This window comes from Phascolarctos cinereus, unplaced genomic scaffold, assembly GCF_003287225.1.
Source record: "Phascolarctos cinereus isolate Bilbo 61053 unplaced genomic scaffold, phaCin_HiC Scaffold_726;HRSCAF=1367, whole genome shotgun sequence".
Classification (NCBI taxonomy): domain Eukaryota; kingdom Metazoa; phylum Chordata; class Mammalia; order Diprotodontia; family Phascolarctidae; genus Phascolarctos; species Phascolarctos cinereus.
In genome coordinates this window covers 347,985,928-348,009,954 of record NW_027556098.1, presented here as the reverse complement: position 1 = coordinate 348,009,954, position 24,027 = coordinate 347,985,928, and the positions used below count along the sequence as shown (strand labels likewise).

General features: G+C 38.9%; 1 protein-coding gene across 1 annotated transcript in view; it reads left to right on the top strand.

Moving 5' to 3' along the window:
- RNF121 (ring finger protein 121) overlaps positions 1-24,027 on the top strand; it is a 93,676-nt gene that overhangs the window by 27,742 nt on the left and 41,907 nt on the right. The window contains exons 2-3 of the mRNA XM_020967652.2: positions 1,695-1,732; positions 11,353-11,494. Of these exons, the coding sequence (XP_020823311.1) occupies positions 1,695-1,732; positions 11,353-11,494 (180 nt within the window). The remainder of the gene's footprint in view (positions 1-1,694; positions 1,733-11,352; positions 11,495-24,027) is intronic.

Sequence of the window (24,027 nt, the reverse complement as noted above, 5' to 3'; positions counted from 1 at the left end):
CCTACCTTTTGCTAGAAGCCTTTCATTATCCCCTTTACTGCTAGTATCTTCCCTCTGTTAATTATTTCCAAATTTTCCCATATGTATCTTTTTTTTTACATAGTTGTTTGCATGTCTTAGACTGTGAGCTCTTTGAGAGTAGGTCCTTTTTTGGAATCCCCAGTGCTTAGTATAGCACCTGGAACATAAGCACTTAATAAATACTTGCTGACTATCAACTTGTGTTTCCAGGTGCCAACCAGATTTTAGGTTTATTATCCAGATCACAGGATCAGCTTTTATGGTCTTTTGCCTACTAGCCTGCCTTTCTCAAAAGGAGTGAAAGCATATGGGTAGGAGACCAACAGTTTCTCAGCTTTCTAACTCGTGTTCATGATAATGATAATAGGTCATATCAGTTTACAAAGTGCTTTATGTTTCATCATTTTATTTAATCACTGTAGCATCATCTGTGGTCTAGTGGAAAAAAGCTCTGGGTTTGGATTCTACATACTTGGATTTGCATCCCAGCTGGCATGAATTCCCTGCTGAATCTTAGTAGAGATGTGAAAATAAGTCACTTTATGTGAGCTTCCATTTTCTCATCTGCAAAATAGGGACATACCTGCCCTGACTTTTTTTTTTCCTGCCCTGACTATCTTATAGAATTATTTAAAGTATCAAACGAGAATTCATTTAAACTGGTTTATTAACTGTAAAATTACATATGTATATATGCGGGTAATGTATGTACACACACACATACATATATACATACATACATACATACATACACACACACACATGTCAGCTTTTGTTACGATCATTATTAACGTTGCATTAGGAGAATCAGAATTTGAATCCAGGTGATCTGACTCCATATTCAGTTCTTCAACACTTCAAGAATCTGTGATTTCACTGATGTAGGTCCTCCTTCCACCAGATTTGATACCTACTCACTCTAGGCCTTAGTCAGAGTACTTCAGGAGTTTCTGGGGTTAAAAAAATCAGCATCTAATAACTAGCCTCTTGGTGGCAAGCCTTTTCTAATTTAGCTGGTCTAGTGTTTGCATAACAGGCACCCAAACCATTTCCAAAGTCACATTGGAATCCTTTCCTGCTTGGTAGTATTTGCCAGAACTTTTATTCCCCTGGGCCTTCACCTTTGTGTTGTGGTAGAAGCATTGGGAGTAGGCCTTAGTGGAGGGGATAACATAAGAATGCCAGTAATTAAGGACCAAAATGAGTGATGGTGATGTAAATTGGTACAAATATTCATGGGATCATAGATTTAGGGCTGAAAGGGACCTTGTGATTCAGCCCTCTCATTTTACAGATAAGAAAACTGAAGCCCAGAGAGGGTGAAGGATTTGACCAAGTGCGATGTCTTGTAAGTGGCAGGGGCAAGATTTGAACTCCATTGCTTCTAACTCAGTGCTTATTCTACTGCTTCATGGTATCTCTCTGAAAGTTAAATAATTGTTTCATTGTACAATTAAGGACCAAAGTGAGTGATGATGTGCTTGGGAGGTAGAGAAGAGAGAGCAGTATGGGATAGAGTAATCAGGGAAAGCTCCTTAGAGGCGACGAGCCTGGTACTTCGTCTAGGGACCTTGGTGACCATTGTTGAAGATGCTTATGGTCAGTAAAATGTTTAGCAGGGTTTGTCTTGTCACAGTTTTAGTAACTGGTTTTCTGGTGGTGTTTCTCTCCAGGTTGATCTTTCAGACCTGTCCCCTGAGGAACGATGGAGGTAAGTGCTATTGCTGGGACTGTTCCAGATGAGGGCCCAGTAACTGATGGACCTGCATGGAACTGAACAAAGTGAACTGATTGTCCATTGACTTCATCATGTAGTCTGGTTCAGTGGGAAGAGTCCTAGATTTATTGTTAGAAGGTCAGGGTTCTGCTGTGTGTGTGACCTTGGGCAAGTTCTTCATCTTTCAGGATCTTAATTTTCTCACTTATAAAATGAGTTCTTCACCTTTTATGTGTCATAGGTCCCTTTGGCAGTCTGCTGAAAGCAATGGACTCCTCAAAATCATGTTTTTTAAATGCATAAAATACATAGGATTACAAATGAAACCAATTAAGTCAAAAAGTTAACAAAATATTTCTAAAATCAGTTTATTGACCCCTGTTCTTAAGGGCCCCTGACGCCTAACATTCTATATGAAGCGAATATCTGACAGCAGCATCATAGTATCCAGCCAAGCTAAAAGTCATTCTTGTTCCTAAAGACCTCAAGAATACTAAAAAGTTTAGGGTTTCTGCCCAGGACATGGGTCATTCAGTCTGTAATCAGTCCCTTCCAGCACCTGAAGAATAGTAAATTTTGGGTTGTTTTTGCTTTTTAAAGTGAATTTTTATATCTTTTGTTTTTATATCACTTACATTATCTACTGTATCCCTCCTCCCACCTTCCAAACAGCCATTACTTATAATAAAGAATTTAAAAAGAGAAAGAAAAAAAATTCCACAAGACTAATCAGCATATCAAAAAAGTTTGATGTTATTTTGTGCAGTGTTCCACACTCAAGGTTCCTCTCCTTTGCAGTGAAGGATGGGGCAGATGGAAAAAGAGCACGTTAATCCCCTTAACAAACTAAATCCCATTGTAGCAATAACCCTGGGAGTCAGAAAATTTTGAGTTTGGGAGCAGATTTAGGTTAAACATTGTGAACAACTTTTTAACAATCAGTTGTCTCACTGTTTAGTGAGCAAGTAAATATTAAATGCCTTTATGTTCAGGGCACTGTGTTAGATGCAGAGATAAAAATGACAGTCCTTGTCCTCTGGGAGCTTGCAGTCTATTACATTGACCTTCATCTCCTTGAAACGAATCATAGTTTCCAGCATGTTGGAAGTATTATTATAGTTCATTGCACTGCTTAGGCCACAGCTTGTCCTCTTTGTATAGCTGGAGAACATCTAAAGTAGGGAAGCTAAGTTGGTGAAGAGCCTCAAGATCATGCTGTGGGATGGGAACTGGGGATGTTTAACCTGGAGAAGAGAATACATAGGGAGAGGATGATGGGAGGATCAGGATAGGATATGATAGCTGCCTTCAAATATTTTAATGGTTGTCCTACAGAAGAGGAATTCAACTTGTGTTGCTTGACCTGAGAGTCTACAATGAGAAATATATACTTTCTTTTCACTTCTGCCTCTTAGAATTTCTAATCTTTATGGCTTAGTTCTTTCCTGATTCATTCAGTTGTTAGTGTCCTCCCATTACACATCCTCAAAATTACTTTGTATATTTTTAAATTGATTTAATCTAGGTACCCATTTGTTTCCTTCTCACTAGAATGTAATCATTTTAAGGGTAGAGATTATTTGCCTTTTGGCATTTGTCTCTCCAGTGACGGGCACTGTGCATTGCACATGGTAGATGATTAATAAATGTTTATTGCAAGAATAAATCAAATTGCAGAGAGGCAGATTTAAAACTGAAGTAAGGAATAAAAAGGCAATATGAGCTGTCTCTGTAGGTGGTGGCTTCCCCCTCACTCAAAGTATTTAGGGTTAGGAAATGTTATAGAAGGGACTCTATTAGGTAAGGTTAGAATTGGATGTTCTCTGAGAGTTTGCAAAACTGAGGGGAAATTCAGATAAATATACAAGATAGAATGTGATCAGGCAAAGAGTTGCAGTTAAAGTGCTGTAAGATAATTTGAAGAGAAAGAGAATACTTTTGTTGGGAACTTAGAAAAGACTTCCCAGGGGAGGTAAGAGAAGGGTTCTGAAGGGCAGAGATACAAAAGGAATGCATTCAAGGAATGGGGAACAACCTGAACTTACATGGAGGTAAGATGCTATTCAAAAAACATATTACGTTTGGACAGGTCATCTAAGTTCCCTCAGTCTTAGTTTTTTCTTCTGTAAAATGGAACTAACACATATTCTTCCTTTTTGACAAGGTTTCTCTAAAGCTCAAATCAAATAATTTGGGGGTGATATAGAGCTGAAAGCTGTGGCTTCTATGTTGAATGATGAAACCATGATTAGGAATGGGCTGGGTGAAAATATGCTTAATATGAATGTATAAGTAGGGCCTGTATCAGATTAATGCTGTCTTGGGCGGGGGTAGGAGAGGAAGAGGGAGAAAATTTAGAACTCAAAATCTTATGGAAGTGAATGTTGAAAACTAAAAATAAATTATTTTTAAAAAAATTTTTTTTAAAGGTCCACACTTGAGGACCAAAAGTTCAAGACTATATAATTATTTCTTGAAAAGTAGGCATTAAAAGATACCATGAAACAAAATGAGATAAAGGGGAATAGAAGATTAGTGCCTGGATTTTCAGATTTCTCTCTTGTGTACTACACGTTCAGCATGCTATTTTTAAACAACTTGGCATTTATTAAAGTAATTTTCCAGACAAAATAAAAAAAAAGAATATGTTTGGAAAGCTATGATAAAATAAACTAAATGGAATTAAGTAGGAATAAAGTCCTGCATTTAGGTTAAATAGTTCAAATGTACAAATGTAGGGTGGGGTAGGCATGACTGGAAGAACAACCTGAGGAGGTAGGTGACTCTCAGCTTAGAATGAGCCATTAGTATGATACAACTCCTAAAGGAAATTAATGCTGTATTAATAGGATAGTGTCCAGGTCATGGGAGTTAATAATTCCATACTTCTCTTTAATACTTAGACTATATCTGGAGTATTGTATTGAGTTCTGCCTTAAGAGGGGTATTGACACATTGGGAGGGAGCATGATACAGTAGGAGAATCACTAGAACTATCCTTATTTACTGACAGTATAATGATATACTTAGAAAATCTTAGGGAATCAGCAAAAGTACTAAGTGAGATAATTAATAGCTTCAGCAGAGTTGCAGGCTACAAAACAAATCCTCAAAAATCGACAGCATTTCAATATAATAAAACCTAAGAAGGGAATTCCATTTCAAATAACTACAATATAAAATATCTAGGGATCAACCTACCAGAGCACCCAAAAGACTTGTATAGATTCAGTCACAAAGGACTCCTTATTGGAAATAAAGAACTGTGGGAGTGAAAGTTGAAATGACTGAGGAAACAAAGGTTCAAGCTTCTAAGCATTTTTATTTATTAAGCAATGCATGCCAGTTGCCTAACAAATCAAAAGCAATAGCCTTCCTTAGCTTTGGCACTGGACCCTGAATATAGGGAGAGACAGATTCTTATACGTTAAAAACAATCAAATAAGGCCAATTAATTAAAAGGAAGCAACCAGGATGCAACATTAGGTGATCTGATTGCTAATTGGAGGAAAGATTAGGGACTTTGCAAGGTGGGAGAGGGACAGCAAACAGGTACAATTCTCAGAAATCAGAAAAAGAGGCGTCCCACTCACCCACGTGTTTGTAAACAACCAAAGCAACATGGAAACAATAACTGAGTGATCAGTATGGGGCCAGTTTTCAGATAAGACGTATGGGTTGCTTGAGATGTATAATTGTGAGAAAACTCCTTGCATCAATCTTAGGGTCTCTAAGAGGTGATCCAGCTTACCAGGTATGCAGAGCTAGGTTCAAATGATACAATATGGTTTTCTCTCAGTTCCCACAGAAGAAATTAAATAGGTGGATGAATATTCAATGTTCATAGCTAAGTTGTGCCAAAATAATAGAATGATAACCAAATTTAATTTATACTTTTGATTCTACAAGGAGATACTTTATTGAATTTGACAAAATAATAACAAAATTCATTCAGAAAAACAAAGATCTAGAATATTAAGGGAAATGATGAAAAGAAGTAGGGATGAAAGAAAGAATAGTACTTCTAAACTACAAACTGTACTATAAAGCAGCAGTTGTCAAAATCGTCTGGTAGTGGTTAAAAAATAGATGAATGGAACATACTAGACAAGGGGGAGTCAGAAACAATAGAACTCAATAACTGTGTTTGGTTAAGTAGAAAATATAAATTATCTAAGAAGAAAACACCTTATTTGATTAAAAACTGCTAGGAAAACTGGAAAGCAGTCTGGCAGAAATTAGGTTTAGATTAACACCTTACACCATATTCCATGATATGGTCTCAGTGGATATATTACCTTAATATTAAAGGTCATATTATTTTAAAAAAATTAGAAAAGAAGCAGATCACGTAACTCTCACAGCTATGGGTAGGAGTCGTATTCTGAACCAAACAAGAAATAGAGACAGTTACAAAAAATAAACTAGCTAACTTTGATTTCATGAAACTAAAAAGCTTCTGCAACAGAAGTGATTGAAGGGGGGGGCAGGGAGAGAATTACATCAAATTTCTCTGATAAGAATTTGGTATTCAAAATATATAAACAACTGATAAATATATATCAGACTAATAGCCATTCCCTAATGCATAGGTAGTCAAAAGATATGAACAAATGGTTTCCAAAAAAACTGCAAAGTATTCAGTCACATGAAAGAATGCTCCAGATCACTAACTAACAAGAGAAATGTAAATCAAAACAACTTTGAGGTGTCATCTCACACCATGGAAATGGGCAGAAAAGACAGAAAATGGCAGGTTAGTTGTGCAGGGGTTTTTCTCCCCCTCTGAAAAATACTGTTTGTTATGTGGGATAGCTCTTGAGGGAGAAGGGGAGGAATACTGGGATAACTAATTATATAAAACACAAAAGATATCAATTTAAATTTATTTTTTAAAAATATAAGATAGTAGGGATAGTTAGGTGGCATAGTGGATAGAGCTCCAGCCTTGGAATCAGGAGGGCCTGAGTTCAAATCCAACCTCAGACACTTGACACTTACTAGCTGTGTGACCCTGGGCAAGTCACTTAACCCCAATTGCCAAAAAAAAAAAAGTAGAATTGAAAGGATGAAAGGATCTGGCAACAGATTGGTTGTGGGATATGAGTTGAAGATGACATTTCAGTTTTGAGCCTGGATGACTGGAATGATTGTGGTAATAGAAGTAATAGAAGTGACAGTAATAGAAGAGGGGAGGGTTCGGGAGAAAAGAGGATGAGATCAGTTTTAGATTGCAAGTTTAAAATTTCTGTGGGACATCCAGTTCTAGATGTCTGATAGGCAGGTGTTGTCAAGAGAGAAGTTAGGGCTAGACAGATAGACCAGAATACTTGCTTAGAGATACCTGAGTCAATGAGAGCTGATGAAGTCACTAAATGAAATATCGTAAAGAGAGAACAGTAGAGGACCAGGACAGAGCCTTAGGAGTCCTAAGGATATCCTTGGCATAGTCTTGGGAGACATCCTGTAGGATAAAATGCAAACTCCTTTGTTTAGTATTTAAAGCCTTTCACAATCTGGCTTCAACCCACCTTTTCACACCTATTAGAAATTTCTGCAGCCTCTGTCAAAGTTTACAGAGAGGTTAAGAAGGATAAGGATTGATTACATTTGTCAGTAGGTCATTGGTAACATTGGTGAGAACAGTTTCAGTTGAATGATGAGATTGGAAGTCAGACTGCAGAAACTTAAGAAGAGAATGAGAGGAAAGGAAGTGGAGGCACTTGTTGTAGATGGTCTTCACAGGGAGTTTAGCCATGAAAGGAAGAAGAGATATAGGCCCAATAAGTAGCAGAAATGGATCAATCAAATGAGGCTTTTTTTTTGCGGGGGTGGGGAGAGGATGGAGGAGATATGGATATGTTTATGGGTATTAGGGAAGCAGGCAGTAGATAGCAGAGATTGAAGGTAAGTGAGAGTGTGGGGATGATATTGGAGGAGATGAGACAGAATGGCATTACTTGTGCATGTAGAGGGGTTTACGTTGGCTGTTGTGAGAAAATGCTATGTAAATATGAGTTACTAGCAATTAATATCATAAAAACCTGGAATGCATTCAGAGGAGGGTGACAAGGAATCACAGGATTTACAATATAATAGAACAAATATTTATTATTTCCTTACTATATACGAAAGACTATTCTAGGTCTTAGATAAGATACCAAGTTACATAAGAAACTGTCTTTATCCCCAGAGAGGACAATAATATATACAATGAGTGCAGTGAAGTAAATGGACAGAATGACAACAGTAAAACAGTTGAAATTGAATGCTATAAAATTATTATGACCAGGGTAAGTCCCATAGAAGAGGTATGAGGAGACTACCTTTCCACTACACTCCTTCTTTGCAAAGGTGTGGCACAGCTGTGGGTGTAGAACATTTTTTTAGTGCGTTGGTTATTGTTGTTTACTTAGGGGTTTTTTTCCTCTTTTTTTATCCTTTGAAGGTAGTACTGGCTCTCTGGGAGGGGGAGACATAATATTGGGAAATGTAGGTTTTATAAAGGCAATAAAAATTTATTTTTAAAAAATGTTAGATAACTCTCAGGTTATAACCTGGTGGACTAGTAGGATGATATTGCCCTCAGCAGAGAAATAGAAAGTTTGGAAGAGGGATAGGTTGGGGAGAAATAGTATTGAGTTTCTTTTTGGAACTTATATCTACTCTGATAGCTCTTGTTAACTTTCCTGTTTCTGTTGAAGTTCCCACCTTCCAGGTACCCAGTTTCTTAACGTTGGAGTCATTCTTGACTCTTCATTCTTACACTCCTCTTGTCAGTCAATTACCAAGTCTTGTCAATGTCCCTCTACATTTCTCATGTCTATCTCCTCTCTACTCATGTAGCTACTACCTCTGTTGTTCAAACCCTCATCACCTTTCTCTTAAACTATTGAAATAGCCTCCTGATGAGTCTTCCTGCCTGTCTCTCCTCCAGTCCATCTTTCATACAGCTTCTAAAGGACTACTCTTAAAGCACACATCTGACTGCCACTGCCCTGTTCAGGAATCTCCAGTGACTCCCTATTGTGCCTAAAATACAAATTCCTTTGTTTGGTTTTTTAAAGCCCTTTGCATTTGGTTTCAGACTGCCTTTTCAGAGTCATTGGAACTTACTCCCCTTTACTGCAGACAAACTGGCCTGCACATGTCATTGCTACCTATGCACATGCTGTTCCCCACTCACCTCATGTTCTTAGAATGCCTCTTTCAAAGTCTGCTTAAGTGTGACTTTCTGCATGGGGCCTTTCCTGATCCACTCCCTTCCCTCTGGCAGCTGGTTAGTGCTCCTACCTTATGTTTACTTTATATCTACAAGTGTGTGTTGTCTTCCCCAGTAAAATGTAAGCAGGGACAGTTTAGTTTTTTGGTTTCGTGTATGTCTACAACCTAAGTAACAGTCATTTAACAAATGCTTGAAGATGAGAAAAAGAAAGGAAGTCACCAAAGGGGCAAACTTTCAGAGAAAACTTGGGAGATGAGTATTAAAATTACAAGTATAAGGCTTGGTCTTGGCAAGAAGGACTGTTTTTTGTCAGTGATTGGAACAGAGGAAGAGAGAATGGGAGGATGATGTAAAAGAAGTTCTAGCAAGAGAGAAAGAGGGAGTTAATGACAGGTGGTTAACATTTTTTCCATAAAGAGGCAAATTCTGTTGAGACAGAGGAGAAAGGGATGATATAGCTGTCAGTGCTTCTTAAACTGTGGGTCACGACCCCATGTGAGTTTGTGAAAAATTTGGCAACAGTAAAATATTTCTGAATGCCCAACGACCAAAAACTAATTTAAAATCAAACACGTAGTGAATCCGAGTTATTTCTGGCAGCACTTGCCCTTGTTGCAGCAGGCCACTTCACTGTAGCCTTGGTTCTGAACACAAAACTTGTGCGCTTTGCACCGTGCATGCCCCCAAGCCACGCAACACCTGCTTCTGAAACATGAAGATGGGTCCTCAGTGGAAAGAGCTTAAGAAGCCCTGGTTTTGAGGAGATTTGAATAGCTGCTGTGGTGAGTGTGACAGCAGGTCAGGGAAGAAAGGGTTACCATGTAGCCATGCAGGCCCAATTGAGATTAGATAACATAAATTTTTAATGAACCCAGTTAACATGGTAATGAGCCTTTCCCCCTAGCAACATTTAGCAACATTTAGAGGAACAGTGAGAATAGATGGTGGGGTAACCCAATTTTGGAATTTGACAAAGTGTGTCAGGCAGTAGTACAAGGGGGTAAATGGTTCAATGATGGAAGATAATGTATAGTTTAATTGCCTAACCATAGAGTCAAGACTGAATAAGAGATAGACTGAAATAGTGGACTGGGAGAACAGGAAGATATGAAAAGAGTAGAGATTGTGGTGAAGACAAAGAATAAGTTTAGGAAGAGTGAGGCAGAGGGAGAGATTGCAAGGATAGGAATTTATATTTAGAGAAGAATTCAGAGTTTTGGATATAGAGGTAGTTCTAAGTAATAATGAGATCAAGGATATGAGCTGTCACTTTGGGGGTTACAGTGGAATGAAGAAGTTGGTGAAGCTAGAGTGTTTGAGAGAACATCAATGGCTATATTATAATTCTCAAGCATAAGGACAAGGGTTTCAGCTGGAGAGGAAGAATGTGAACTGGATACAGGATTTGAGAAAAGAAAAGCAATGGTGAGTGAGACAAGGATCTTGCCTTGGAAAATATAACCTGAGAGAGATTCAGAATTTAGGTAAGACACCGTCCCTCCCCTACTTTGAACTTAAAGTCTAATCAGTATATGATATACGCTCATATAAATGAGTTGGAGGGGTACACAATACTTTGTTAGTCTGAGGTGTATCTTTTGGGAAGAAAGAGTCCTTATCTAATTGAGAGGTCAAGGAAGTTTCATGAAGGAGATAAGGTATCATTTGAGTTGGGGTATAGATTCAGCAAGGAAGTTAGGTGGCGCAGTGGATAGAGTGCTGGGCCTGGAGTCAGGGAGATTCATCTTCGTGAGTTTAAATCTGGCCTTAGACCAGGCCTGCACAACCTGTGAACCATAATGGCCCGAGGGCCACTTGCAGCACACCAAAGGATTTCAAGTGGCGTATGAAAAATGTGGAGGAAAATAGCCATAGGTTGTGCAGGTCTGCCTTAGACACTTACTAGTTGTGTGATGCTGGGCAAGTCACTTAACCCTGTTTGACTCAGTTTCCTCATCTGTAAAATGAGCTGGAGAAGGAAACAAACCACTCTGATATCTTTGTCAAGAAAACCCCAATGGGGTCACAAAGAATGAACAGACACAACAGAAATAACTGAACAAAAACAACACCACCAACAACAACATAGATTCAGCAGGCAAAAAGGTAAATGGAAGGATTTTCTAGATCTAGGCTACAGTTTGGAGGTTGGATGATAAGAGACTTTATTGTGAGCCATCCTGCAACTAGGCTTCCCTTTGCTTTAGATCACCAGTGCCAGGAATATTTTATATGCTTGTTTCAGGTCCTTCGCAGTTCCAACATTCTACATTCTGTGTTCTGGGAGCGCTTCCAGCTATGATGTGCTACAATTCTAAATCTGTAGTAGCAGGGATGGGGTGCTTCTAATTCCCCCACTGCCTGTCTAACACATTTGTTTGGCTTTCAGGATCGAGCACGCACGGATGCACGCCAAGCACCGTGGCCACGAGGCCATGCATGCAGAGATGGTCCTCATCCTCATCGCCACCCTGGTGGTGGCACAGCTGCTCTTGGTGCAATGGAAGCAGAGGCATCCACGATCCTATAATGTAAGCCGTTTTTCCTCCTCTGCCTCTGTTATTCCTAGAGAATCCTTACATGCATGTAGCAGCGGGCAAGTTCTCTTGAACTTGTGTGAACTGAGCAACCCTGATACAGACAACAGTTCCACCAAAAATTAAAGCCATTCAGTACACATGCATATGTGGGGAAGGTATATATCCAGTAACATCCCACCTGTTTTGAACTCAGTTTGTGATAACCATCCCTATATCATAATAATTTGATGATAAGACAGTCATTTCTCTAACACATTAAGCTTTATGAAATGCTTTCTTTATAAGAGCCCTGTGAGATAAGTCTGGCACATACTATTTTCCTCATTTTACAGAAGAGGAAACTAAGGCTCTTAAGCAGTTAAATGACTTGCCCAAGGTCACGTAGCTAAGGGTGTGGAATAGCTGGGACTTGAACCCAGGTCTCTTGACTCCAAATACAAGAAAGACTCTATTGCACCAGGCTGTCTGTGGCTGAGGTAGAACATTTTTTTAAAGGTCTCTAAATAGGGAAAGTAGTTAAGGTGGTTAAAAACTTTTTCCCTTTTATGTAGTGATGAGCCCCTCAGTTCCTACTCATACTGTTAACTTTTATTTTATGTGAAATCCAAATATGTGTGGATTTCTAGTTTCTAAGTCCACAACAAATTAGGACTGTGGGCTGAGGCTACAACCTAGCATAGTAAAAGAAACACTGGTAACTGGGGGAAAATAAAATACTAAATTAAAAAAATGAAAAACACTGAACCTAGAATGAGAGGACTTAAATTAACATTTTGGATGTTTGTGACTTATTCCTGTGTGGCCTTGGATAAGCCACTCTGGGCCTCATTTTCTTGACCTATAAAATGAAGAACTTGGCCTCGATGATCTCTAACTTTGAACTGTAGGTCCTGTGATTTATATGCTAGAAAGAGATAACGTTAGCAGCAGCAAGATGTCACAACTAAGAGTTTGATAATGAGAGAAGAGACAGAAAATGCATTTTAAAAGCTGATGTTAGAGCTAAAAAACAGCATTGTATAAGGAAAAGACCACTGGACTTGGAGTCAGAGAGACTGGGTTCAGGGCCTGATTCTGTCACTTGCTATGGCATAGCACTTATGTACTCTGAGTATCCTTTTCCTCAGCTGTAAAATGGGCTAAAATCTCCACCAATCTCAACAAGTTAATTGAGGAAAGCGTTTTGTATAACTTAAAGAAGAGTAGAAAATGGAGCAGCTTTTTTTATTATCAAAAGTAGTAACTAATATATTTCAAACTTAAAAGCACTGTCTGCTGGGTTTTATTTTGTTTGGTTTTTTTTTTTAAGAAAGAAAAAGTATTTTTCAGACCATAAAACTTTATTTAAAGTGTGAATTATTATTTTAAAACCAGTAGTCTCATGGCCCCTGAGTACTGCAGAAAATAGTCTCACGAGGGGCAACTAGGTGACACAGTGTGTAGAACTCCGGCTTTGGAGTCAGGAGGACCTGAGTTCAAATCCAGCCTCAGACACTTGACACTTACTAGCTGTGTGACCCTGGGCAAGTCACTTAACCCTGATTTCCTCACCAAAAAGCAAAAACCAACAAACAAAAATGGGGCAGCTAGGTGGCACGGTGGATAGAAATCTGGCCCTGGAGTCAGGAGGACCTGAGTTCAAATCCAGTCTCAGACTGAACACTCACTAGCTGTGTGACTGGGCAAATCACTTAACCCCAACTGCCTCACCAAAAAAAAAAGAAAGGAAATAGTGTCACGCATCTCAAAATCCCCTGAGAGCATTGCTATTTTATAAACTAGTGCAATAATTGGTATTTATAATTATAATTCTGAGTTGACAGAAAAAGAGTAAAAATTATGACCTATGTGTTCTGCTTAAGAAGGTAGTGTCATTTGAAAAATAAAAGAAAAAGAAAGGTAGTGTCATATGTCTTAGGAAAATTTTCAAAATACAATAGGTCTTGAGTGCATAGCAAGCTGAACCCCTAGCTCTCCAAAGAAGGTCTCCAAAATTGGTCATTCCAATTGCCTTATTCCCTAAAGGTTCCAGAAAGCTGAGATTTGACTGTAATCCAGGTAAGTGGGTTCTTCAGAAAGAAAGAAGACTTATGGGTCTCTGTAACCAGAGTGGTCCTTCATGAACTCAGTGGTTTCCAGGAGCTCTTTACTGACAGTAAATGATGGGCCAGGGAGGGCATTCGGTGTATACAGCATAGCCACAATAATTCTCAAAGCTAAGTGGAGGACAGTGGGGTAAAAGGGCCTTTGAGTAGAGGAAAGATAGAGGTCCAACGTGGATATATTCAGATGTGAGGCTTTTTATTAACCTTACACTTGGTTCCAACTAGCATTTGAATTCAGCTAGCCTGAAAACTGTTGACAAGACTGTCATCATAGTGGGTGACATAATTGTATGATTAGAATGATGCCCAGAATTCACTTCAGTAGGCTTTCTCTCATGTCTCCCTAAACTATACTTCCTGTGTCAGCTCCATTCCTGCTGTGACACATAACCATGGAGAAGTCCCTTTCTCTCAGTGCAGGTTTCTTAGTGCTGTCCTTGGCCAAAGAGTATTACAACCAAAAGGAATGAGCAAGCTCAGAAATAGGTAAGAATTAGACTCCCCTGTAATTGAGCTAATCTTTGGCTCCTAGTATTTGAAAGATTAAATGATAATTAGGTTTGAATAATAATCAATTCCCCTCTGATGCTTCATCAAAGCAGAGAGGCAGACCTGGGATCTCGAGGGCTATGCTAGTGAAACATAAGGTCTGGCAGGTCCTACCAAGCTGTCAGGGCTCCAACCATGAGCCCAGCAATGGATAGCGTGAAGTCATTTGCTGATAGTTTCTTTGACTACAGCGGCTTATGACGACCACAGAGGACAGAGTTAGGCCAGCTAGATGACACAGTGGGAATAGCTCTGGGTTCCATCCTGCAGTCAGGAAGACCTGAGTTCAAATCTATGTGACCTTGAGTGTAAGTCACTTAACCTTTGTTTGCTCAGTTTCCTCATCTGTAAAGTGGGGGAAATGATAGCACCTGCTCGAGGGGGTTGTTGTAAGGATCAAATTAGATAATAATTGTAAAGCTCTTAGTACAGTGCCTGACACAAAGTAAGTGCTGTATAAATGTTAGTTTTTGTTGATATTATCATTAATTAGGGACCAGAAAGTAGAAGTCTCATGAGGTAGATTTGTTCTCAATTCAAGGAGTAACTTCTTAACAATCAAAGCTGTCCAACTTTCAAATAATTGACTTATGAGGTAGTGAGGTCCCTTTTACTAGAAGTGTTAATGCTTTGATTGGTTACCTTTGTTGGAGATGCCAGAGAAGATTCTTGCCTTGGGTAATAATAATCATAATAATAATCATAATAAGCAATAAAAACATTTGTGTAACATTTTAAGATTTACAAAGCACTTTACAAATATTATCTCATTTTATCTTTACAACAACTCTAGGAGGAGTAGGTGCTAAAACAATTTTATAGAGTAGGAAGCTGAAGCAGACAGATTAAGTGTCACATAGGGTCACATAGCTAGGAAATGCTTGAGACTAGATTTGAACTCAGGTCTTACTGAGTCTGGTTCCAGTGCTCTCTTGATTGTACCACCTAGCTAACTCTAGGTGAGTAGAAAGTTCTAGATTACCTCCAGTGTCTTGTTTACACTAAGAGGCAGTGTTGCTTAGTTGGAAAGAGCCCTGGACTTGGAAGCCAGGAGAAAAATGGGTTTAAATCCTGCCTTCATAGTTTCTGTGTGAGTTCAGGCAAGTCACTTCATATTACTGAGCCTGTTTCTTACATAAAATGGAAATGTAACAATATTTATGTTGTCTGCCTTACAGGTTGTTTGAGGAGGTACCTTGTATGTAAAGCATAATGTACTATAGAAAATTATTTGCTATTCCAATTCTGAATTAGACCAGTGAGGCCCAGTTTCACAACTTCCTCTATCAGATAAGGTATTATTGAAAGGATAACAACAGGCTGTCTAGTCCTGGAAACTGCTAGAGATAGGATCAGTGGGTACAACTTGTCACTAAGGTGATATCATTAGCTTCCATCTAGCCAGATTTTGAAATTTGCCTCTTTTGATTTGGGGTACTTGCCTTACCTTTGGTATTCACCTAAAATGCTTTTCCCTGCTTGGGCTACCCATTTATTTAAAATGTCTCCCTCTGGGCACTCCTCAACCATTTCCCATGCTGAATTCAGAAACAGAGAGTCATAGAATCTTAGGAGTAGGAAGGAATTTTTATTTATTGCTTTGTTTTTAAATATATTTTTATTAGTGCCCCTTTTTTTATGTCACCGTAATTTCTACTAGTATCCATTTCAGGAATGCTAACATGGAGTCAACATGAGTCAAGTAAAATTTTGGCAGCAGAGTATTCTATTGCAGCCTTAGCTTCCAGAGAAGAGAGAATGTAGACTAAGCATAACATTTCTCTGCCATTTGGGTTAAAAATGTCCTACTCTTTTCAGTCCCCAAATTTCAGATACTCTTTGGAGGAAGTAATTAACCTTTTCTGAAGATAATTACTACTGGGAGATCAGTGAAGGATTCATGAAAGAGTTGCTATTTGAGTTGGATATGAAAGGTTAGATTAGACCTCCCATTTGCTTAAAATATCCCCTCTAAGGCACTTCACAACCATTCCCCATCATGATGAATTCAGAAATAGAGAATCATAGAATCCTAAGAGTAGGAAAGAATTTTTGTTTATTGCTTTGTTTTAAAATAAATTTTTATTGATGTCATTTGTTTCTTTTTTTATCACCATAAGTTTCCCCAGTATATCTTCCCCTCTGCCTCTCAGAAAACTATCCCATATTACAAATAACATTTTCTAGAAAAAAAAAGGTAAGAGAGAAAAAATCATCATAACTGGTAAGCACATTGAAAAAGTCTGAAACTAACCAACCAATGATGGTAGAGTGGGAGTATCTATAAAAGTAAAATCCTAAAGTCTTGAAGAAAAATAAAACTAATCCTCTGATATAAATCCTTCATTTCTTTGTGTCCCAAAGGGCCTCTGGCCTACCAGTGTGCCCTTAGTAAGCCCTATTCCTAACCTATTTTGAGGTAATTTAAAAAAATTTTTAGGATTGCCAGGGACCTTGCAGGTCATCTAGTTTAGGTACTTAGCCAGTGCACTCCAGAGGAGGTCATACAGCCATGACTCGAACACTTCAAGTGACAAGGAGCTTCCTGTTTTATAAGCCAGCTTTTAAAAACTTATAAAAGATTGTTGGACACTTTAAAAGTTCTTCCTTAAATAAAACCAAAAATTCTCCCTGAGGTGTCTTTCTCCTGGCCCTAATTCTGCCCTTTGGGACCGTGGAGTATAAGTTGGCTCCATTTTTCTTATGATAGCTCTTCAGATATTTGAAGATAGTTATCTTGTCCCCCAAGTCTACTCTTTTCCAGGCTAAATATCCTCAGTTCATTCTGTCTCTCTTTAGTTTGACAAGGATCCATTAATTAACACTCTTTATACCACCAGTTCTGTATTGTCTTCAGCCCAGTTAGCCATCTTTGCTACAGACTACTTTAAGCAAGTTTAAGCTCTCAGACCTCAGTTTCCCCATTAGCCAAACAATGGTGTCTCCTCCCTGCTTCATACTTTAAGAAGATATGGAAATGATAAAGTAATAGAAGATCCTGATACACTGGGAAGATAAAAAGTATAAAGTGCAGATGTCTGATTGGCAATCTCTTGGGGTATAAACGTCTTCCTGTTTTTATCTTCAGATCTTGAGGGACATTAGATTGAAGAATCTAATAGTTTTCATCTTTTTTTCTTTTTTTTTCCTTTTTTTTTTCCAATCAACTAACAAGCACTTACCAAATGTTTACTATATGGCAGACATTGTGCTATTGAGGATACAAGCGCAACAATGAAACAATCCCTTAAGGAGCTTACAATCTATTCAAGGTTAACAGCATTAAAGAAAACCTTTTCAGTTGGATGAAGAGTATGGAAGTCAAACTACAGAGGTTTGAGAAGTGAGTGAGAGGAGAGGAAATGGAGGCAATTAAGAGTAGAGACCATTTTCTATAGACTTAGGAAGAATGATGCTATGTTGTTTGGAACACTTGGAGAGGCTGTAGTAAAAAGTGGGCTAGTTTTGGGGTCAGAGGGCCTGGGCACAGAGCTGAGTATTGCCACTCGCTATTTCTTCTCTCTTTTTTACCTCCCATGTTAGCCATCTTGCAAAAAAAGAAAAATAGGAAAAACCAAGAAACATAAAGAAAGTGGAAAAAAGTATATTTTAATTTGTACTCAGAGTTTATCAGTTCTCTCTCTGGATGTGGATAGTATTTTCATTATATGGGTACTTTGGAATTGTCTTGATCATTGTATTGATCAGAGTGGCCCAGTCTTTCACAGTTGATCATTGTTACAATATTGCTGTTACTAACAGTTTTCATCTTTCCTATGCCCTCCCTGCACTGCCTCAAGGTGAGCAACGTCACAACACTCCAGCACTGATTAGAGGATTTTGAACTCTTCCCTTCTCAGCCCTTTATTACAACTTTCTGTTGGGAAACCCTACCGTTCCTCAAGATTGGACATGATTCTGTCCTCCTCCAGGAAGCCTTCCCTGAACTTTCAAGTGTACTTTGATCTCTCCAATAGCTAGAAGAGAGATATCTTGCTTAGTCATCTTATCATCACATCCCAGTCACTTCTCCACACCCTCCTTCCCCTGCCTCCCACTAGCTGAGTAGAGTGCTTTGTACAGAGTGCTTAGTGAATATGGAGAATCCTAGGTGTGGAAGGAATGTAGCCAGCAGGCCATCTAGCTAGAATCTCTTCTCCAGTGCCCCTAACAAATGGCCATCCAGACTTACATCTTCTTAGGATTAGTTAACAATTATTAAATGACTACTGTATGCTAAATTTAGAGCCAGAACTGACTTTAGAGGTGATCCAGTCTAAACCCTTCATTTTACACATGAGGAAACTTAGGCCCAGTGAAGTTAAATGATTTGTCTGCGGTCACAGATATACTTGAGGGCACCTATCTAATGGTAGAGAATTCCTTATGTACAAAAACGGTCTATTCTACTCATGGATTGTTTTCATTGTTAGGAAGTCCTTCTCTATTTCTAACTGAAATTTTCTTTGCTCAAACTTTTATCCTTTGGTCCAAGTTCTGCCCACTGAAACCAAGCAGAACAAATCTAGCCCTTCTCTCATATACATTATAGCCTTTTGACCAACATTGCATTTTTTGGTAGTGAGACATTCAGCAGGGTGTAATGGAAAGCACACTATTTGGAATCAGATTCTGGCTCCTCAGCCTATTAGCTGTGTGACCTAATATAAGTAAGTTCTTTCCTCTCTCTGAGCCTGCTTCTTTATCTGTTAAGTAAAAAGAATAATTTAATTTCTCCTTACCTCCCTCATAGGGTTTTTATAAGGTTCAAATGAGAAAATGATAAGGAATGTGCTTGTAAATTGTCAAGCACTTTATAAATCTAAGCTGCTCTATACTGCGTATTCATTTGTTACCACCAGATGTCAGGAGAGTCTGTTGGGGTTCTGAGTTTGTTAGCAACACTAACTTCTAATAATGCTCTATAGTAAAGCTTCTAAAATGAGATTATTAAGCTAAACAATGATAAATAACACAGAAAACACTTTCAGAGCAAAGAAAATGGAGAAAACACTCAGACAAGAGACTAATTTGCTCACTTTTCATGTTAACATCATAGAATCTCAGAGCTGGAAAAGACCTCAGAGGTCATCCAACACAATCTGAATCATGGAATCCTTCTACATCATTCCAGGCAAGTCTTTCCCCTCTACCCCCAGCATCCCTTTGAAGACCTTTGAGTGATGGAGAGTTCAGTAACTGTCAAAGAGCCCATTATAATTTGGGACCACTCTTAGTAGGAAGTTTTTCTTTCCATTGAATTTCAGTCTACCTCCCATTAACTCTCTCTTTCCCCCTTTTCTTTCTAGTTCTTTCTTCAGTGACTGAGCAGGACAGTTCTTCAAATACTTGAAAACAATGATTGTTACCCCACCCTTAACCCCCAATTCTTCTTATCTCCAGATTTAAACATCTCCAGTTCCTCCACTTGATCATCTTCTTATGTTCCTGTGGCCTGGGTTTCAGTCCCTTCCCAGTCCTGGTCACTCTCTCATATTCTGGCTTGTCATATCCTTCCTAAAACTTAAGTTCCAGAGTTGAACAAAGTTCTCCAAATGTATGCTGGCCAAATATATGCTAACTAAAAGTCCCTGGTAATTCTGTTTTGCCTGTATCGCTACCATTTACCTTAGCCATAGGAAGGTCTGAAAGCTGAACTCATCCTTGAGTTTAACTTCATCTCAAACCTTGGTATCTATTCTTTAGGCCTTTGCTTTCTTGTCTCCTTTTATGCTCTCTCAATCATTATGAGTTTTCATTCAACCCTGCCTATTCATCAGGACATAGGATGTTAATGTTTAATGTGACATAAGATCATTAATTCAAATCCTTCTATTTTACAGAGGAGGAAACTGAAGCTCAGAAAGGAGATGGGAATTTTCAGAGGTAGAGAGAGTGTAGGTGGCAGAACCATAGCCAAAACATAGATCTTAGGGTCACGGATAGAGTTGGAAGAGCTCTTAGAAGCCAATAAATGCAGCCTTGTTTTATAGAGGAGGAAACTGAGGCCTAAAGGATGAAGTAATTTGCCCAACGTTACAAAAGTGTAAGTATCAGAATTAGGATTTGGACCACAGTCTTTTCTCTTACTCCAAATCTACATTTTTTTCTCTCACATTACCGTGCCTCCTATGACTCAAAGCTCTACAATGCTTCATCAAGGCATCTAAATTTTCTGGTCATCTCAAGGGTCACAAGAACATGTGATTTCTTTGAAAGAACATTTGATTTCAACAAATATGTTAAGCACCTCTAATGAGCAAGACTCTGTAATTGGCACTGGGAAAACAAATAAGAGATAGTCCCTATTTTTAGGGAGCCTGTAATTTAATTCTTGTATCTATGATGCTAGGGAGTAGCTAGGATGGAAGTTTAACAGTTGTGATTCAACGGAAAATTAGCTGCAAATGTGAGATCTCTGTAAGGTAATTAGAGAAAGTTGCAGAGGAAAGCTCTTTCACAAGAGTTGTGTGTGAGAGAGTATCAGAGAAGGCTTCATGGAGAGAATGCATCTGAAATGGTCTCAGAGGAACAGAGGGAGAAGGAAAAAGTGTCAGTAGATGGGAGGAGGCTGAAAGAGGCAAGCTTAATTCTAGGTATTGAAAGAGGAGAGAATAAGATAAAATCGTAGACTCAGAATGGAAGAGATCTGAGAGATCTTTGAGTCCAGCTATCTCATTTTACAAATAAGGAAACTGAAGCACTCATTAGTATCTGAGGCATGATTTGAACTCAGGTCTTCCTGACTCCAAGATAACTCTTTACTATGCCATGCTGCCTCTCTGCCTGGGGGCAGTTTGGCTGGAATGTCCTGTACATGAATGGAAGTAGTATGAGTGAGCTGGAAAAATAGTGTGCCATTAGATTCTGGAACCTTGAGGATGCTAGTATCAGAGCTTTAGACTCTGGGAGACAGTGAAGAACCCCAGAGACAGCTAGGTAGTGTAGTGAATAGTATTGGATTTGGAGTCAGGAAGACCTAGGTTCAAATTTGGCCTCTCTCAGCCTCAGTTTTTCTTTTATCTGTAAGATGGGAATGATTACAGCACCTGTCTCACAAGGTCATTGTGAGGATCCAACCTCCAAGTGATATATAAAGCTGTTAGCATCACTGAAGGTTTTTTTAAATGGCGGAGTGATAATCACCCTAGTGTTTGCTGTAGAAAAATGGGTTGGAGAATTTCCTGCTTAAAACTCTTTAGGGAATTTGTTTCTTTGTGGTTTTGTTTTTGGTGAGGCAGCTGGGGTTAAGTGACTTGCCCAGGATCACACAGCTAGTGAGTGTTATGTGTCTGAGGCCAGATTTAAACTTGGGACCTCCTGACTCCAGGGCCGGTGCTCTATCCACTGAACCACCTAGCTGCCCCATTAGGTTGCTTTTTTAACAGCTTTAAAATTTCGGAGTTGAAAGCTAAACACTGAACAGATATATATATAGCATATAAGCATATGTATATGTGCTTATATACACAACGTGTGTGTGTGTATGTGTATATAATATATCATATAACATAGCATATAAAACTAGAAAAATCCTTTACTTTGTTTCAGTTATGTTGCAAGATAGGCCTGTTCATAATCATGTTCACTGTTTCTGGTTGTGAATCAAATCTCTCAATCTCTAAGGCCACCAAGCCACACTCATCTTTTTGCTTTGTCCTCCTTCCTCTTGCATCCTGAGTTTCCGTCTTGGAAGCATGTGTCCTAAGCTTGTAGCTTTTGTCTTCAGTGCTGTTTCACAACCTCAGATCCTAAGAACAGGGGAGAGCACCATGACTGTTACTTTGTTAGTTACTACTCAGCTATTTGAAAAGCTTACCGGAGGCCAAAAGTACAGAAACATTTTCAAGTAGGACACACTTTGCTTGGGTAGGAATAGTTCTTCCACAACCTGTTGTAGTGTGTGTCGTGTTTTAAAAATGCTGTAGAGCTTTGAGATCAAGAACCATGAAGAAGCTTTCAGCTTTGGAGCTGAGCTTTGAAGAACGAAGCTACTGAATCTCTTTAACTCTAATCTACCCTGTACATAACACTCCTTCTATCTTATTTATGGCTGGTACTCCTTTCTCAGAACCGTACAGTGGCTCTTTACTGCCCATTAAATTCAGTTTAACAGACATTAAGACACTCTGCTAGGTACTGGCGATACAAAGACAGGAAATGAAATACTCCTGCCCTAGAGAATAAATATTATACTGCCTAACTAATAAAGTATAAACTCCTTAGGCTGGCATTCTGGGTACTCTGGACAATCTACCCTCCTCCTAATCTTCCTTAAATACATATCTTATGTCACTCCTTTTTTCACCATGGGCTTGTTATTCAAGGTCCTGCACAGTCTGGTACTTCCTTCCTTGTGCAGCCTCATCTCACACTACCCCAGGAATCATTGAGCCAGATCAGACCTCACCATTCTGTGCCTTTAGTTCATGTCATTCTCTATACTTGGCATGTCATAGGTTCACAGATCTGGAGTTGGAATAGACCACAGAGGTCGTTTTGTCATAGGATCATAAATCTATAGCTGGAAGAAACTTCAGAACCCATCTAATCCAATCTTCTCGTTTTTCTGGGTGAAGAACCAGAGGCTCAGGGAGTGACCCCAAGGTCACGCAGACAGCAAATGGCAGTGCTGGGATTCAAACCAAAGCCCTCCAACTCCAAAGCCAGCTCTATTTTGTTAAGTACTGTTAAGGGGTCCCCTGAACTTGTCTTTTTAAATTTCCATATTTTCCAGAAACACTGGACCCAGAGCATTCAGGAGGCCCCCCCAACTCCCCAGCTGACATAATTTGCACCCCAAGCTGGATTCCCTTTGTATCCTTGGGAGGCAAGACAGGTGCTAGGCAATCTGTGCCAGGCTGGGAAAAGGTTTGTGCAGCTGGGGTCCTTTGCTGATAAACAAACCCTCCTATCTTCATAGCCTAGTGGTTCCCAAGAGAAAAGAATGCGACTTTTGCCATCCCCTTGTTTTTGTCCTTTTCCCTAGTGTTACTGCACCTGTCCCCTCCTGTGCCATGCTCCTTTATGTTTTCTGCTCCTTCTTTTGTTGTACTGTCTTAACTAAGCAAGCTTCTGTAAGGACTGTGAACTCTTTGGGTTCCACATGCGTATTCATTTCTCTTATAATAAACCTGGTTTTCACGTAAGCCTCGTGACATTGTGATTGCCCTGTTGACACTCTTACTTTGATAGTAACAGATATTATGCTTGAAGGTTTTCAGAATGCTTTACATTCATTATATCACTCGATCTTTACAGCCTTGTGAGGGAGGTACTACAATCAATCTCTCAATCAATAAGCTTTTATTTTGTAAATTTTAGACTTAAATACACAATAAGCAAAGAAAAAGAAACATAAACTTAAATATGGAAAGCTAAATACGAAATAAGAAAAGGGGAAAAAAGCATTGCTATGCATAGCCGAATGTAAGAGGATCCAAAATATACAGTAATAATTTCCATTTCAAGAAAGCCCATATAATAAATACTATGCATTGTGTTGAGAGCTGTCCATCTTTTTCTTTGCTTCCTTGTAAGATTTCTTTTGTTCTCTGCTGTGTGCACTTTTCACTTTGTTCTTACTTATTTGCTCTCCCAATTCTCTCCAGTATTTCTCACCTAACACTTTGTCTGCCTTTCCCTTATGTATTTAACCATTTATCTTTTTATATCATTTGTGTATCTTTCATATTAACCCTGCCTGACTATGAGCTCCATGTGGACAGAGGTTATGTGTTAGTCAAACTATGTAATTCCCCCAGTACCTAACATAGTGAGTGCTCTGCACATAGTTGATACTTAATAAATATCTGTTGAATTGAAATGAGGTGGTAAGTGTAGAAGGGCTTTTTAACATAAAGCCTTTAT